General features: G+C 41.1%; 1 protein-coding gene across 1 annotated transcript; it reads left to right on the top strand.

The window, feature by feature from the left end:
• The first annotated feature begins 12537 nt into the window (after positions 1 to 12537).
• On the top strand, positions 12538 to 13692 carry LOC128735952 (uncharacterized). The gene has a single exon (XM_053830436.1). It carries the CDS (start codon positions 12538 to 12540, stop codon positions 13690 to 13692), a length of 1155 nt encoding a protein of 384 aa, XP_053686411.1.
• Positions 13693 to 15171: the final 1479 nt, after the last annotated feature.

Below are 15171 nucleotides of genomic sequence, written 5' to 3'. Positions count from 1 at the left end.
CCTTTCGCTACCTTTTATACTGTTCATGTTTTGATAATAAATATCAAACATTCTTTCCCTTTTCGCAGTGTTTTGCGTTGGTATACATACGGTGGCAAAGATTTCGCTATGACGGTGGCTTGTTTCAAGTACTTGTTCATTTACAACATTATTTACTACAGTTTCATTATAATCATTTCTTATTTCAGATATGTTCGTAGGTTCGTCATCACTGTCTTGGCTGAAAGCTGGCAAGCGGAGTGAGGAAGTTTTCCGGGTTGGAATCGTTGTCTTTAGGATCAAATCGAAAAGGTTGTGTTGCATTGTCGTTCACGAATTCCCGGAAATATATTCCTTTTTGCCAGCTCGAGGGCTGCATCGCTTTTTCTTTGTACTGAAAATCAACACCGACTTTGAACGACACAAAAGTCATGCGATTCAAGTCGGCATCCCTACGTACCAGTTTAATTACTTCGATAGAATCATCAATTTCAAGATTCCGCTGTACTAGTCTAGAAATTTCGTCCACAGTGGCGTGTGGCGAAAATCTAGATAGAAACAGCCAGAACTTTTGTGCACGCGGTGCAACTGGTGGTATAATAGGGAGGGACAATCCAACTTCGGGTTCTCTATCACCACATAGCACACGAGAAGAGTTTGTTTCATTGTTGTAAGCATCAATCAAAATACGGGGACGTTTAGAAGGTCGTCTGTCTGTTACGGGAACTGTTTGAACTGGTTGAGGAGGTACTGGAGTCAATGGAATTTTTCGTGCTAAACGGTTTATCATATAAGCGTTATTTTTTATGTCACTTTTAACTCATCGAACATTTTGGTTTGCTCCCCCAGAATAGCTTGAAGCCCGTCGTTAGCGTTACTAAGAGTATCACGGAAACTCACGTTGCGCATTAGCTTTCTGCAAGCTTGACACATCCAGAAAACAGCGGCACTGGATTTAATTTCTAACCACAGTGCGGGGCTTAGTTTGGAACAAGTGATATGAAAAGTTGACTTACAAAAGCCTTAACAGGTAATAATATCATCATCCGTAGGGATGGTATTCGCGCAGGCATTGCACAAATGCTCCATGGTAAGTTTTGGTTTATCCGCTCGTCACTAGCAAGAACTTTATACTTCTCCGGTGTCAAATGTCTTTAGGAAAGCTTGTCACTTAGTAAAATTAATATACGTAGCACAATTATTGCGAAATTTTACAAAAAAACAATAAGCGTCGGTACCCGTGGTAAATTCACTCTTTGTTTACAAACAAAGTTACTTAGGGCAAGTAAATTGAGATCCGGATTTAGTTTAGGTGTATGATTATGTTTACAGGTGCGGGACCGAAAAATTTAGATCCAGATATAGCTTAGCTTAGCTTAGACTGATTGCACATATCAATGGTTGCACTCAGCGATTAATCCGAATCAGTGAAATTGCACAATGAATCAAACGAATGTGGTTGGGAGTGACCGGTCATTCTCACTGTGCAAAATTCAGTGACTCGATATATGAAGGATCAATAGCTGCGCCGGCCACGTCCTTGCAATCAGGTGGGATTGGGGAAGGAGTGTTAGTGTAATCTTTGTAGTTTTAGGGACCGTGTTAACCTCTGCATCCCAGCAAAGATTACAGGAAGGAGTTGAATTTTGTTAGTAAGGTAGGTTTCGTTGGATCGGGATTCACCTTGATAAGTGATGTGATCGGTTGTTTTTTTATAAAGATATTATTATGTATTTTTTATATTTATTTTTTTAGCGTTATTCTTATATTCGACCTTTATTGAGCCGGCCGTTTTGAAAAGCTTGTTTAAGATAATTTAGTTATGTCGACAGATTTATATTTGGAGTTAGTTTAAACCAACAGTCGAAATATTGAGTGGTCCTTAACGACACATATTGTCATTATTAGTAGCAAATTGAACTCCAAACAGCCGGCCGTAGGAAGTTTTGCTATATTTTCATATTCACGATATAAAAACCCTGCAATAAGCTTTCGAAAGTACAATAAATGGGCGAAAGGAGGGACCAAGGGATATACAGGTTCATGTTCATGAAAAACTACAAGGTATACAGCCCTAAGGGTTGTACAGATCACCAGATCAAAGACTAATGCAAACTGCATTTCTGGCATATGTCTGTTTATAAGAATCTGTGAGTGCCATTGTTTAAGTGAATGTTTAAAAGAGAAGAGCGCAAAATTCAGATTCAATTCTTCATTGAATGCAATGGTGGCTTTGAAATACGTGGACGGGGGTTCAGTTCAACGCCAGCAACCATTGAGACATACAGATTTCTTTTAAAAATCACTTGTGTGCATCATAAAGGTTGAAATGATAATGAATGACCAATTTCTGTTTTATTTGTACGAGAGTCCTTATCCTCCTACCACAGGGGTGAGGGGTCTCAAACCATCATAAAATAAATAAAATCAAAATAAATTCATGCCTCCAAAAACACCACATGCCAATTTTGGTTCCTTTTGCTTGATTAGTGCTCGATTTATGAGGAAATTTGTATATTATTTGTATGGGAGCCCCCCTCCTAAATAAGGTCTCAAACTCTCAATTCATCATAAAAAATTCTTGCCTTCTGAAGTTTCCACATGCCAAATTTGGTTACATTTACTTGATTAGTACCCGAGTTATGAGGAAATTTGTATATTATTTGGAGCCCCCCAAATAATTGGGGAGGGATCTCAATTCACCATAAAAATAGACTCTTGCCTTCTGAAACCCCTACATTCCAAATTTGGTTCCATTTGCTTGATTAGTTCTAGAGTTATAAGGAAATTTGTAATTCATTTGTATGGAAGCCCCCCCCCCCCTCTTAGAAGGGGAAGAGGTCTCATTACACCGTAGAAAAAAATCCTGCCTTCTGAAACCCCCACATGCCAGATTTGTTTCCATTTACTTGATTAGTTCTCGAGTTTTGAGAAAATTTGTGTTTTATTTGTATAAGAGCCCCCCCTCTTACGCCCTCCTTAGAATTGCTGTCTCACCCCCCTATAAAATTGCTGGTCATTTTATCTATCCAACGACATATAAATTGTTCAGTTTCGTTCAGTAGTTTAGTAGTTATTAGCATTTGAAATCTTTCATTCCAACGTTACACTTCTATTTTCGTTTTCGCAAAGTGCTACCCAGTCCCAGTATAGTAAACAAAGACGTAGTCCTACGTCAAAATATCCTTGAAAGTGTAGCCACGTAAAGATTTAGCAAAAACACCAGAACTAGACTGAGCATAGTAGAAGGTTCGCATTTTTCGTCTGGCAACCTTGTCATTGTTTACATCGTACTCGGTTGTTCGCTAAGTTATTTTTGAATTATTTCTGGTGTAATCTGTATAATATATTTCTACATTCGGTGTAATTCAGTTAATTGGACGACTAAGTGCCTGTTTACATTGAAGTTTATATCGGTTATACTTGGTGTGATATCAATTCTGAAAGCAAATAGTTCGACGCGCACTTTTGATCCGGCCTTTGTTGTTACAACGTAGGAGCATCCAAAGCAATATGGATAAGAAACTGTGCGGAGAATGTCATCTGCTGATCAACGATCTCGAGCCTGTGCGTTGTGGCTTTTGTGATTCCTTTTTTCACATCGGGCAGCAATGCTGTGGATTCAACGGCCGTGCGCATAAGGAGCTGTTCGTTCAAGGGAAAGCTATTTTTATCTGCACTGCCTGCAAAGTTGAATTGAATGGCAGAAGCATTCGGGCCTATTTAACCGATAAGTTAAATTGTGTGCCGGCGCCACCGATGGATGCTGTTGTATCAAATCAATTCCAACAGCTGGTCTAAACCGTCGGTTCCCTAAGTGATAAAGTGGATCGTTTAATGCAAAATCGCAACGATCAAAACACAACAGCCACATCATGGCCCAAACTGGGTGTTAAACGTCGTCGTGCTGATAATGATCACTCTGTACGTGAGTCAGCTGATCGTGGCACCAGCACGATCGATTTTAGCGATCTGTCGGTCGCTTCGATCACCCCCGCCCCCCGTCCTGCTAGGTGGTGGCTGTACCTGTCCGGCTTTCAACCTACAATATCGAATGCTGATGTTACGAAAGTCGTCTCTCGTTGCCTCGATCTAAATAAACAAGACAGTTTTGATCGGATTTGGATCGACAGTAGTAATGAATCCTCCCGATGCTGTATGATTGATTCTTCGCAATTGCTTTTAACTGATGACGATCGGAATGCCTGCATTTTTGATATTATGCTGACTTCGTCCACGCTCCCATGTGATTTTCCTGCTGTTGCTGCGTTGGATCCGGGACACCCTTTAACAGGCATTATGGAAGCCCCTGATCCCTCCGACATGGTCCTGCCAGCTGCAGATATCCGCCATCGTCGTCGTCCCGGTTCTGTGTTCGGAAGTGGTGACGGAGTCTTCCAGCCTGTGCTATCAGGCAAGTATAATTGTATATCAGAGCTGTCGGTACCTGATGATTGCTTCCATTCTAGTGTACCGAATCAAAGATCGGTTTCTCCATCTCACCCGCTGCTCATCTATTACAACAACGTGCGCGGATTGCGAACCAAAATTGACTCCTTCTTTTTGGCGGTATGTGAAGAAGACTACGATATGATAGTACTCACTGAAACGTGGCTTGACGACCGTATCCTCTCTACGCAACTATTTGGAAATCGTTACACTGTGTTTCGGACCGACCGATCTCACCTGAACAGTCGAAAAACGCGTGGTGGAGGTGTACTCATTGCTGTTTCCATCAGACTAAATTGCCGCATCGATCCTGCTCCTATCTTTGACACTCTAGAACAGTTATGGGTGATCATTGAAACATCGTGTTCGGTTGTCAGCGTAGGCGTTATATATCTGCCTTCCGATCGAAAATTCGATCTTCAGCTCATTCAGCAGCATGTGGATTCAATAGGATCTGTGTTGTCGCATATGGATCCCCACACACTTGCGTTACTGTTTGGTGACTATAACCAATCTGGTTTAAGCTGGTTTATTTCAGGTAGCGGTTTACCTTTAGTGAATACGACACTTTCTCAAATGCCTGTTAGTTGCTGTACACTACTAGATGGTTTCAGCTTGCATGGGCTGACTCAAACCAATACAATTCTCAATCAGGATGGTCGCATGCTGGATCTTATTCTTGCGAATGAATTAGCAATGCAAAACTGTGACATATCTATTGCGCATGAGCCCTTAGTCGAGTTAGAAGCTGTTCATCCGGCTATAACTGTGTCGCTCAGTCTCCCTGTGCCTGTGGTGTTTGACGAGCCATCACTAGACTCTAGTCTAAATTTTCGTCGGGCTGACTACAGAGCCCTCTGCGCAGCGTTTTCTGATGTTGGTTGGGATGAACTTTTGGAAGCCTCCTCCAGTATTGATGATGCAGTATGGCGTGTTAGCAGTGCTATTGAAAACGTCATCAGTAGGATAGTTCCCGTTTGTGCACCACCTCGGAAGCCAGCTTGGTCTAACGCACGCCTACGTACGCTTAAGCGTTTGCGATCGGCGGCGCTGCGTAAATATTGTTGCTATCAGTCGCCGTACTATAAAACACAGTTCAATACTGCAAGCAACCGGTATCGCCGTTACAACCGTTTTCTGTACAACCGCTATGTCTCTCGCATTCAAGATAGTCTTCGCATGCAGCCTAAGAAATTCTGGTCATTTGTGAACACAAAACGAAAAGAAAATGGATTACCCTCGTCGATGTTTTTGGGAAATTGTGTCGCCAATAGTGAAGGAGAGAAATGTAACCTTTTTGCTGAGCATTTAAAACAGGCATTCAATGTTTCCATCGCTTCTGCTGCACAAGTTGAAGAAGCCTGTAACGTAGTGCCACATGATGTTTTTTCGTTCGAGCTGCCGCACATTAACATATCGTGAAAACTGCTTTGGGTAAAATGAAAACTTCGTATGCAGTCGGTTCGGATGGCATACCCTCTGTTGTGTTAAAACGATGTAGTACCTAATGTACTTTGCTCACCAATCGCAAAACTTCTTAATATATCAATACAACAGCGCAAATTTCCTGACCGATGGAAATTTTCGTATCTGTTTCCAATACATAAAATGGGTGACAAGCGCGACGTCACAAAATATCGCGGGATCACGTTCATGTGCGCTTGCTCAAAATTGTTTGAAATTATCGTGAATGACGCTTTGTTTGCTTGCTGTAAATACTATATTGATGTTGATCAGCACGGATTTTTCCCGAAAAGATCGGTAACCACGAATCTGATGCAGTTTATTTCTCGGTGCTTGCAAAGTTTGGATTCTAGCTTTCAGACTGATGATATTTACCTGGACTTGAAAGCTGTATTCGATCGAGTAGATCATAGAATACTGCTTTGCAAAATGGAGCGACTAGGTGTATCTGCTGACGCCGTATGCTGGTTTAGATCTTACTTGACTAACAGAAGCTTATGTGTCAAAATAGGATCAAGTATCTCTAACCGCTTCTCCAACCAATCTGGAGTTCCGCAAGGCAGTAACCTCGGCCCGCTACTCTTCTCGATTTTCATAAACGATGTCTCATGTTTAATCCCACATGATTGCCGACTCTTTTACGCTGACGATACAAAAATTTTCAAAGTTGTTACGTGCCTGAACGATTGTATGGAACTGCAAGAGTACTTGAATACGTTTGTGAACTGGTGTGCTACTAACCGCTTAACACTGAGGATAGAGAAGTGCAACGTAATTTCATTTCATAGAAAACGATCGCCCATTGAATACAACTACAACATTTCCAACCACTGCCTTCTCCGCGTACAGTGTATAAAAGATCTAGGAGTTCTGTTGGACAAGGAACTTACGTTCAAGAACCACTATGACAACATTATCTCAAGGGCCAACCGACAGCTGGGGTTCATCTTCAAGATTGCAGACGAGTTTCGTGACCAATCCTCGAAACTAATTCGGTTATTTGGTGCCCATATCATGCTAATTGGTCTCGCAGACTTGAAATGGTGCAGATAAAATTCATCCGTTATGCTCTTCGACATCTCCCATGGCGTGATCCGCTCAATTTGCCATCGTACGAGAACCGCTGCCGACTTCTCGGTTTACAGCCGCTGGACTTTAGACGACGAATCGCACAAGCCGTATTTGCAGCTAAACTTTTAACGAATCACATCGACTGCCCGGCGTTGTTAGAACAGCTAAACATATACGCTCCGGAACGACCGCTACGTCAACGAAATTTCTTGTACCTGGAGCCGCGGAATCATTTATTTGGAGATCATGAACCTATACGTATAATATGTAACCGTTTTAATGAAGTTTTTGAAATGTTTGACTTTAATGTGCCAATTAATGTTTTTCGTGATCGTTTACTGAATGTTCTGTTTAGATATTAGTTAGAGATTATTCATTAAGACGCAACTGTCAGATGAATTTTGTAAAATAAACATAAACATAAACATATACACAGCAAAGGACGATACTACTAACGCCATCTCTTATCCCAAGGGAGTTACCACTGCTTATAAGTGTTAGTGATCGCAACTATCTGAAAGAATGTATGCGTGTGATGTTGTTGTATGATCTCATGCAATGATGTCAGTGTGGTTGTGATGCGAGAGTGATGGTACATATAAAACCTAAAAATTACCATCGTCATCCGTAGAGGGCAGTGATTGGAGAATTCGCGAAAAAGTGATCGTTTGAATCGATGAGCATCCCTCATGAACACACACTACTCGCCCGCCTCGCCACAATGCACGCATCAGCCTTGAATTCCATCACGAACAGAACCTTAATGTGAACATCAGAATCAGAATTCGAATTCGAACATTAAACATTGAGTGTGTTCGATTTATCGGATATAGAATGCCCGGGAACGCCGGAAAGTATTCAAAACAATATTACCACGAAAAGGGTCTGCGAACCGAAAAATATCCTTTCAGACATAAATTTTTTATGCGCACGCCACTACCGAAAATCAGCACCAACAGAAATACTTCTTTCAATGAATTATTCAATTTAAATACATATTCAACGAACAAACGAAATTTTTGATAATTGAGTGTTGTTACTGTCTATGTTTCGAAACGTAAGCTTTGCTAAAATAGATCAACATATCTTGCATATATTGTCAATATGCATTTTATAATCAGGCCATTGCAAATCATATTTAAAGCCTTTGTCACCCTCCCCCCTTGGAAATTGGCTTGAAAAATCGGGGAGCAAAAAAATAATTTGTAGGATATGAGTCAAATTTCTTTTTATAAAATCAATTGTCTGTGGGCTCTACAGTCTGAAGAACTCGAAAAGTGAGTCTTCGAGTTGAATTAACGCTTCTAGCACGAAACTAAAATGGAAATTCGAACAATGGAATTTCCGAAAATCGTCCAAAAAAAATTTTCCTTCGTTTTTGTCTTTTTTCGTATATTTTTTCATAGAAAATAATAACGTATATATTATAAGCAAGAATAGATTCGGTTTTTACGCTTAAACCTTAAACAAAAATTCTTAAAATCCATGTTCTTTTTTGCTCGATTAAAAAATTCACTTTGTTTTTTTTTCGCCCCCCCCCCCCCCTTCAGTGGCCGAACACCGGAAGGACAAAAACTTTATAAAATATTTGTAATGGTCTTATTTCATGCTATTGCAAATCTAGCATTGGTTTTCAAAAGGCCGCACAATGCACGCAAAAGGGTTGATTATGCGACCGTCCGAAAACCAATGCCAGAAATAACTACCGAACATATCTTATGCCATGATTCAGCTTAACTAATGCCTCAAACCAAACTTACTGATTTGTGCATGCTTTTGTATCCTAACCATGTTAAAAAAAACTATCAAATAGGAGAAACGGTGGATGTTATATTTATTATTTTAGACAATGTGCATGAACAGAAAAGTTTCTTCCATCACTTCCGCTTTCCAATTAGAATCTCATGAAAATACTTGAATAGTAAAACCAATGGACACCTACAACATTATGGAGAAACTACAAGGTCATGCAAAACTCACACCGGCGCATATGTACCTCTATCTTCACCCAAGTTTTCAGACGAATGTTGCAAGAAAAGAAGCCAGTCAACATGCCCACTGTACCGTCTATCAACATAAGTGTGCGTGTGCTGACAAAGCCCATGCAGCTTCGAGAAGAAAAAACAAAAATATTGGCAATATGAACGAAACCAGCGAGATTAAAATGTCAAAACACCAGGCACCAACCAACACGACGTATCGTCTAGCCTGCACCGTTTCTGGGAGCACCAACCAAAATGCTAGCATCAAAATCAGTGGCACCAAAATCAATGAGTGTTGTCAAGGTTGTCAAGCAATGTATACAGAACTTGTCAGCCACACCAGTGAAATTTATAAGAATACCTTTATATACAGTCGACTATCACAAACCATCCAAAATTCAATCGTCCCAAGCTATCAGACTAAATACCGTTAGACTATACAAGACATATAACAATCAAATTATCGTCCATGGTCCATACGACATAAATTAATTAATATACTAGACATGCCTTGGACGCGGCAAATTTTCTCACTACAGAATGCTGCAAGAAAAATCATGTTAGGTATAAAAAAGAAAGTAGAACTTATCTTGTTTTGCTGGCAACAGAGAAACAAATTTTTGCGATGTTTTCTCTTCCTTTTTCTTGTTTGAATCGTAAATGAGCACATTACGTACAGGTACAAACAGTCTTGAAATTGATACCGTGTAGTTTCCTGAGACAACAAGATGGATCGTTTTAGGCATCCTGGAGTTAATCTTTAAGGACTAGAGGGGATCTAAGATAAAATATAACAATATGGGTATCAAAGTTCCTGCAATTGATCCGGTGGGTCATTTTTTGACATTTCAAATTGTTCTGATTGATAAACCAAATACATATTATTTTTGCATGGCTAAGAAAATTTGCTATATTTTCATAAAAAAATGTTTATTCCATGATATTTGTTCCAAGAGGGAGGAATTATTGAAAAAAGCTATATCCGAGAAAACAAGAAAATGTCCATAGCGCCTGCAGGGAAAATTGGCGATTTAGATTTTTTCAAACAGTCTACCAGCTACAAGTTAAGCACATTTATATCGTTTTATGTAAATCTGAGATTCTTTGGTCCAAACTATGCAATGATTTTAAAAATCTCCTTATCGCACTAACATTATGCACGACGGTCTTGCGCCGTTCGTTGTGGGCGGTTTTACCCCCAAATGACCGATTTACACATTTCACTATTTATTTCAACAAAACTGCATAAACAGTTACCTAATTTAGGTACTGTCGGATGAAGACAGGATCGAGATGCGATATGGGTTGGATTTACTAAAAGTTTTAACGTTTTGAATAAAATAAACCCTAAGTTATGCGGGAACAAAGTTATACAAAACGAAACGTTTATAACCAAAAATCTGTTTTTATTCATTTCTCCGATAGTTTATACGATATTGCTGTACAAGGTATTGTAAAATATTGCGTACGCATTCAGTAATATGACTGTCATCAACATTTAACACCAATTTGAGCAAGGCCCTGTAAAACCATGGTGGGCGGTTTTACCCCGGCGGGCGTTGTTACCCCGTTTACCCTTACCAATCGATAGAGCTCGACGAACTGAGCAATGTCTGTATGTGTATGTGTGTGTGCAGCTCATTTTCTATCGCCTGTTTCTCGGATATGGCTGAACCGATTTATGCGTTATTAGTCTCATTTGAAAGGTATTATTGCCTAGTATATCACAATTGAATTGTTTCGTGGTCCGATGTTTCGTTTAAAAGTTATAAACAAAAATGTGAAAACTACCTGTCACGATTCTCTCCGGAACCACACAACCGATTTCAATGATCTTAGTACCAAATGAAAGCTCTTGCTAAATTATAAAAATTTTCAGGTAGTTTCATTGAAAACAAACAAGTTTATAAGTTATGCTTAAAACGTGTTTTGTCAAGGTAATAATTATCGCCTGTTTCTCAAGCCGATTTATGCGCTATTAGTCTCATTTGAAAGGTAATATAGCCGGATAGATCACTATTGAATTGTTTTTCGATTGGACTGTTAGTTTGAAAGTTATGAGCAATTGAAGTTACACGTTAAAATTTACAATACTTTGTAACGATTTTAACCAAGATAATCTATCTAGTTTCAATTGTTTTAGTATTAAATGAGAGGTCTTAACACTGCAAATGTATTTGCCGAATTTCATAAGGATTGGTTCTACTGATCAAAAGATATTTAAAAATGATTGATGAAATTTATTCAAGAAAACTTTAATGACCGAACCTTTAATGGGATTAAACCTCGAAAACAGAATAATATAGTAAAAATGTGTAGTTTTTCAACGGGTATTTCTTTGGAGCAGTCAATTCGTTTCGTTAAGTTGCCTACTAATACAGCTCTTGTTTTGTGTCTGCAATTTTCCGTAATTTCGGTTAGAAAAACTATCCGTTGGTGTTTAATTACCAGTGATTTCGGTTCTATCACCGTATCTTATCGAGAACATTGTGTTTTCTGATCCAATTTGTGATTTTTCTTTGTGCAAACAAGAATAAGTCTTTTCGCGCAACGCGCAGTGTTTTTATTGCCATATTTGCTTCAAGTGAACCGTCAAAAAGCTTCGTTAATTTTTTTCCTGATACTGCTCGCCTCTGCCGTCCGTGTATAGAATCATCGCACAAAGCGCAACGATGGCGACAGATAGAAAATACTGCGGCGAATGCAAGCAAGAAATCAACGATCTTGAGCCATTGCGCTGTGGTTTCTGCGAGGCCTTTTTACATATCAGCCAGAATTGCTGCGGTGTAAATTCCCGTGGATTGAGAGAGGCTTTTGCCCAGGGAAAACTTCTACTAATTTGTACTGCATGTAGAAGTGAACTACACGGCCGCAGCATCCGTTCTTACATTTCCGACATTCAACCGGCACCGCTTTTGTCATCCGAATCGCCAATTTCATCCAGCCTGCCAGTGCAACTACAGCAGCTTTCTAATGTTGTGGAAGCGCTGAGCAAAAAAATCGATTACTTGTCCTGCTCGCAATCGCAAACGGTATGGCCTATACCTAACACACCCGTCGGGCCCAACCGGAGTATGAAACGGCGCCGTATAGAAGATCAAATAATTGTGCAAGCACCGTCTGATTGCAGCACTAACAATGTTGATCTGAGTGATCTTTCCGTTCCCTTCAGTGTGCGCATTGTAAACAAGTTTTGGTTATACCTCTCGAGATTGAATCCTCTCATCACGGATGACGACGTGCAAAAAATTGTGGCTCGCTGCCTGAGTGCTCCTGCACCGGTCGAAGCAATTCGCCTAGTGGCAAAAGGCAAAGATGTTTCTGCATTATCGTTCGTATCGTATAAAATTGGCCTCGATCCCGACATGAAAACCAAAGCACTGGATCCATCATCATGGCCTTCAGGATTACTATTTCGTGAGTTCATGGACCAGCCAAAAAACTGGGATCGGCGTACCGTGCACCGCACCCCGGAAGCGGTATAAATAATCTAAACCAACTGCGTTCTAAAGGGAAAGGTGGGACCCTATGGGTTCCCACCAGAGGCGAGTACATTGACAGTAATTTTGTTTCTCACACACCTAATGATCACATGTTGCAGCGTGACGACAGTGTGAATGAGCGGCTCTGGATCTATTATCAGAATACACGTGGATTACGGACGAAAATTGATGACATCTTTTTGACAACACGTGACTGCAATTTCGACATCATCATCCTGACGGAGACTGGACTAGACGACTGCATTAACTCGTTGCAACTGTTTGGTGATTCTTTCAACGTGTTCCGGTGTGATCGCAGCCAACTAAACAGTAATAAGAGACGCTTCGGTGGGGTTCTAATAGCAGTGTCTAATGAACATCACAGCTCAATCGTCGAGACGGTGTCTGGTCGCTGCTTGGAGCAAGTGTGTGTTTGCGCTACCGTCCGGGGAAAGAAATTTTTAATTTGCGGCGTTTACGTTCCGCCAGATCGCAGTAATGAACTCGAGACAATAGAGGCACATATCTCATCGGTTTCTGAACTGTGTCGAAAATGTTCAGCCGATGAGACAGTTTTGGTATGTGGCGATTATAACCAGCCGCGCATTTGTTGGACTGATGGGCCAGATGAAGCTCAACTTGCCCGTAATTCATATCTCACGAATGCCAGCGCAGCGCTCATTGACGGTATGGATTACTTAAACCTTCGTCAGGCAAATTTGCACCGCAATCATCTCGGTCGTGTGCTCGACCTAGTCTGTTGTTCTTTGGAACAGCAGCTGGATACTGATGTTTGCGTCGCCCCTCTGTTGCCCGTCGATCTACATCATCCGCCTCTAGTAATGCCAATGAAAGCAGCCGAAATGAATAAGTGTTCTTCGTTGGTCAATACAATAGGAAGTTCTACTGCTTTAAACTACCGCAAATTGAACTTTGATGCCTTCTCAGACTACTTTTCGAACTTTAATTGGGGTGCAATGTTAGCAAACAATAATGTTGACGATATGGCAAGTTATTTTTGCAACACCATTTGCCAGTGGTTGAATGCTAATTTGCCAGTTGCTAAAAGGCCGGTTTCCCCTCCATGGTCCAGCCCTCACCTCCGGGAATTCAAACGTGAGCGCAACTTTTGGCAGCGCAAACACCGTCTTTGCAAGACTGCGCTAGTAAAACAAAATTTCAAACGATCGAGCGATGCATATCGACGGCTGAACGCCACACTGTATAAATCCTACGTCATGCGGGTTCAAATTGAACTTTGTTAAATCAAAACGTAAACATTCCGCCATTCCTTCTAATGTTTATCTCGACGAAACCGAAGCTAAAACCACTATAGAATCATGTGAGTTGTTCGCGAAATTTTTCGTTTCCGTTTTCGCTGAACAGTCGGCTTCTGATTCTGAGGCAACTATCGCTGCTGCTGATGTTCCTGTTGACTTAGTGGATATAAGTACGTTTGAAATAACTCCCGATATGATACTGTCAGCTGCAAAAAAACTGAAGCGTTCGTGTTTACCTGGACCTGACGGTATCCCTGAGGTAGTCTTTGCCCGTTGTGCTATGGCATTAGTGGAACCTTTGTGTCTCATATTCAACAAATCGTTCGAGGATGGAATTTTTCCGACGATCTGGAAGCAGTCACTCATGTTTCCTGTTTTTAAAAATGGCGATCGCCGGAATGTTTGCAATTATCGGGGCACATCGGCACAAACCTTATGGATTTTACGTCTACCTGTATTTCCCACATGGAACAAAAAGCGCAAATCGATGTGATCTATACTGATCTAAAAGCAGCGTTCGATCGTATTGACCATAAAATACTACTGCAGAAAATCTCGCGGCTTGGCGCATCTCGGAATTTCACCGAATGGCTCAGTTCCTATTTATGCGGCAGAGTTCTACGTGTTCAGCTTAACTCCTGTTTCTCTTCCCGGTTTACTAATTTGTCGGGTGTGCCCCAAGGCAGCAACATGGGACCTCTACTGTTTGTACTGTTTATCAACGACATCGCCCCGCTGCTTGGAGTTGGATGCAAGCTAATGTACGCTGACGATTTGAAATTGTACTCACCAGTTCGTTCTATAGATGATTGTATGCGGCTTCAGGTGCTTTTGGATATGTTCGCTGATTGGTGCAGGAACAACTGGCTGGTCATCAGCATCCCGAAATGCCAAGTAATGACTTTCCATCGCATCGCTAGTCCAATCTCCTTCAACTACCAAATAAACGAACAGCTAATTTCGAGAGTCGACCAAGTCAATGACCTCGGAGTACTGCTTGATGCCAAGCTGACTTTCAATTTACATCGCACCACTGCAATATCGAAGGCTTCCCGACAGCTTGGCTTCATCGCAAAGATTGCCCGTGATTTCAGTGATCCCCACTGTCTGAAGGCGCTATACTGTTCCCTGGTACGTCTACTGATCGAAAATGCGTGCATAGTTTGGTGTCCTTATCAACTGGCGTGGAATATGCGTATGGAACGGGTGCAAAAACGTTTTGTCCGGCTTGCGCTACGAGACTTACCTTGGCGTGATCCAGCAAATCTACCACCATATCCCGAACGTTGTCGTCTTCTGGGTCTTCAAACACTCGAGCGGCGTAGGAAGGTTCAGCAAGCTGTATGTGTAGCAAAGATCCTAAATGGCGAGATCGATTCACCGACAATTCTATCTGCTTTGAGCTTCCGTGCGTCGCAACGCTCCCTCCGATCAACCGGACTACTGCAGCCGAGTTTTCATCGA

This window comes from Sabethes cyaneus, chromosome 2 (assembly GCF_943734655.1).
Source record: "Sabethes cyaneus chromosome 2, idSabCyanKW18_F2, whole genome shotgun sequence".
NCBI lineage: Eukaryota > Metazoa > Arthropoda > Insecta > Diptera > Culicidae > Sabethes > Sabethes cyaneus.
This window is presented reverse-complemented; position numbering and strand designations above follow the sequence as displayed.

Coding starts and splice junctions, on each gene's coding strand:
- LOC128735952 (XM_053830436.1), top strand. CDS start 12,538: ATGTTGCAGCGTGACGACAGTGTGAATGAGCGGCTCTGGATCTATTAT.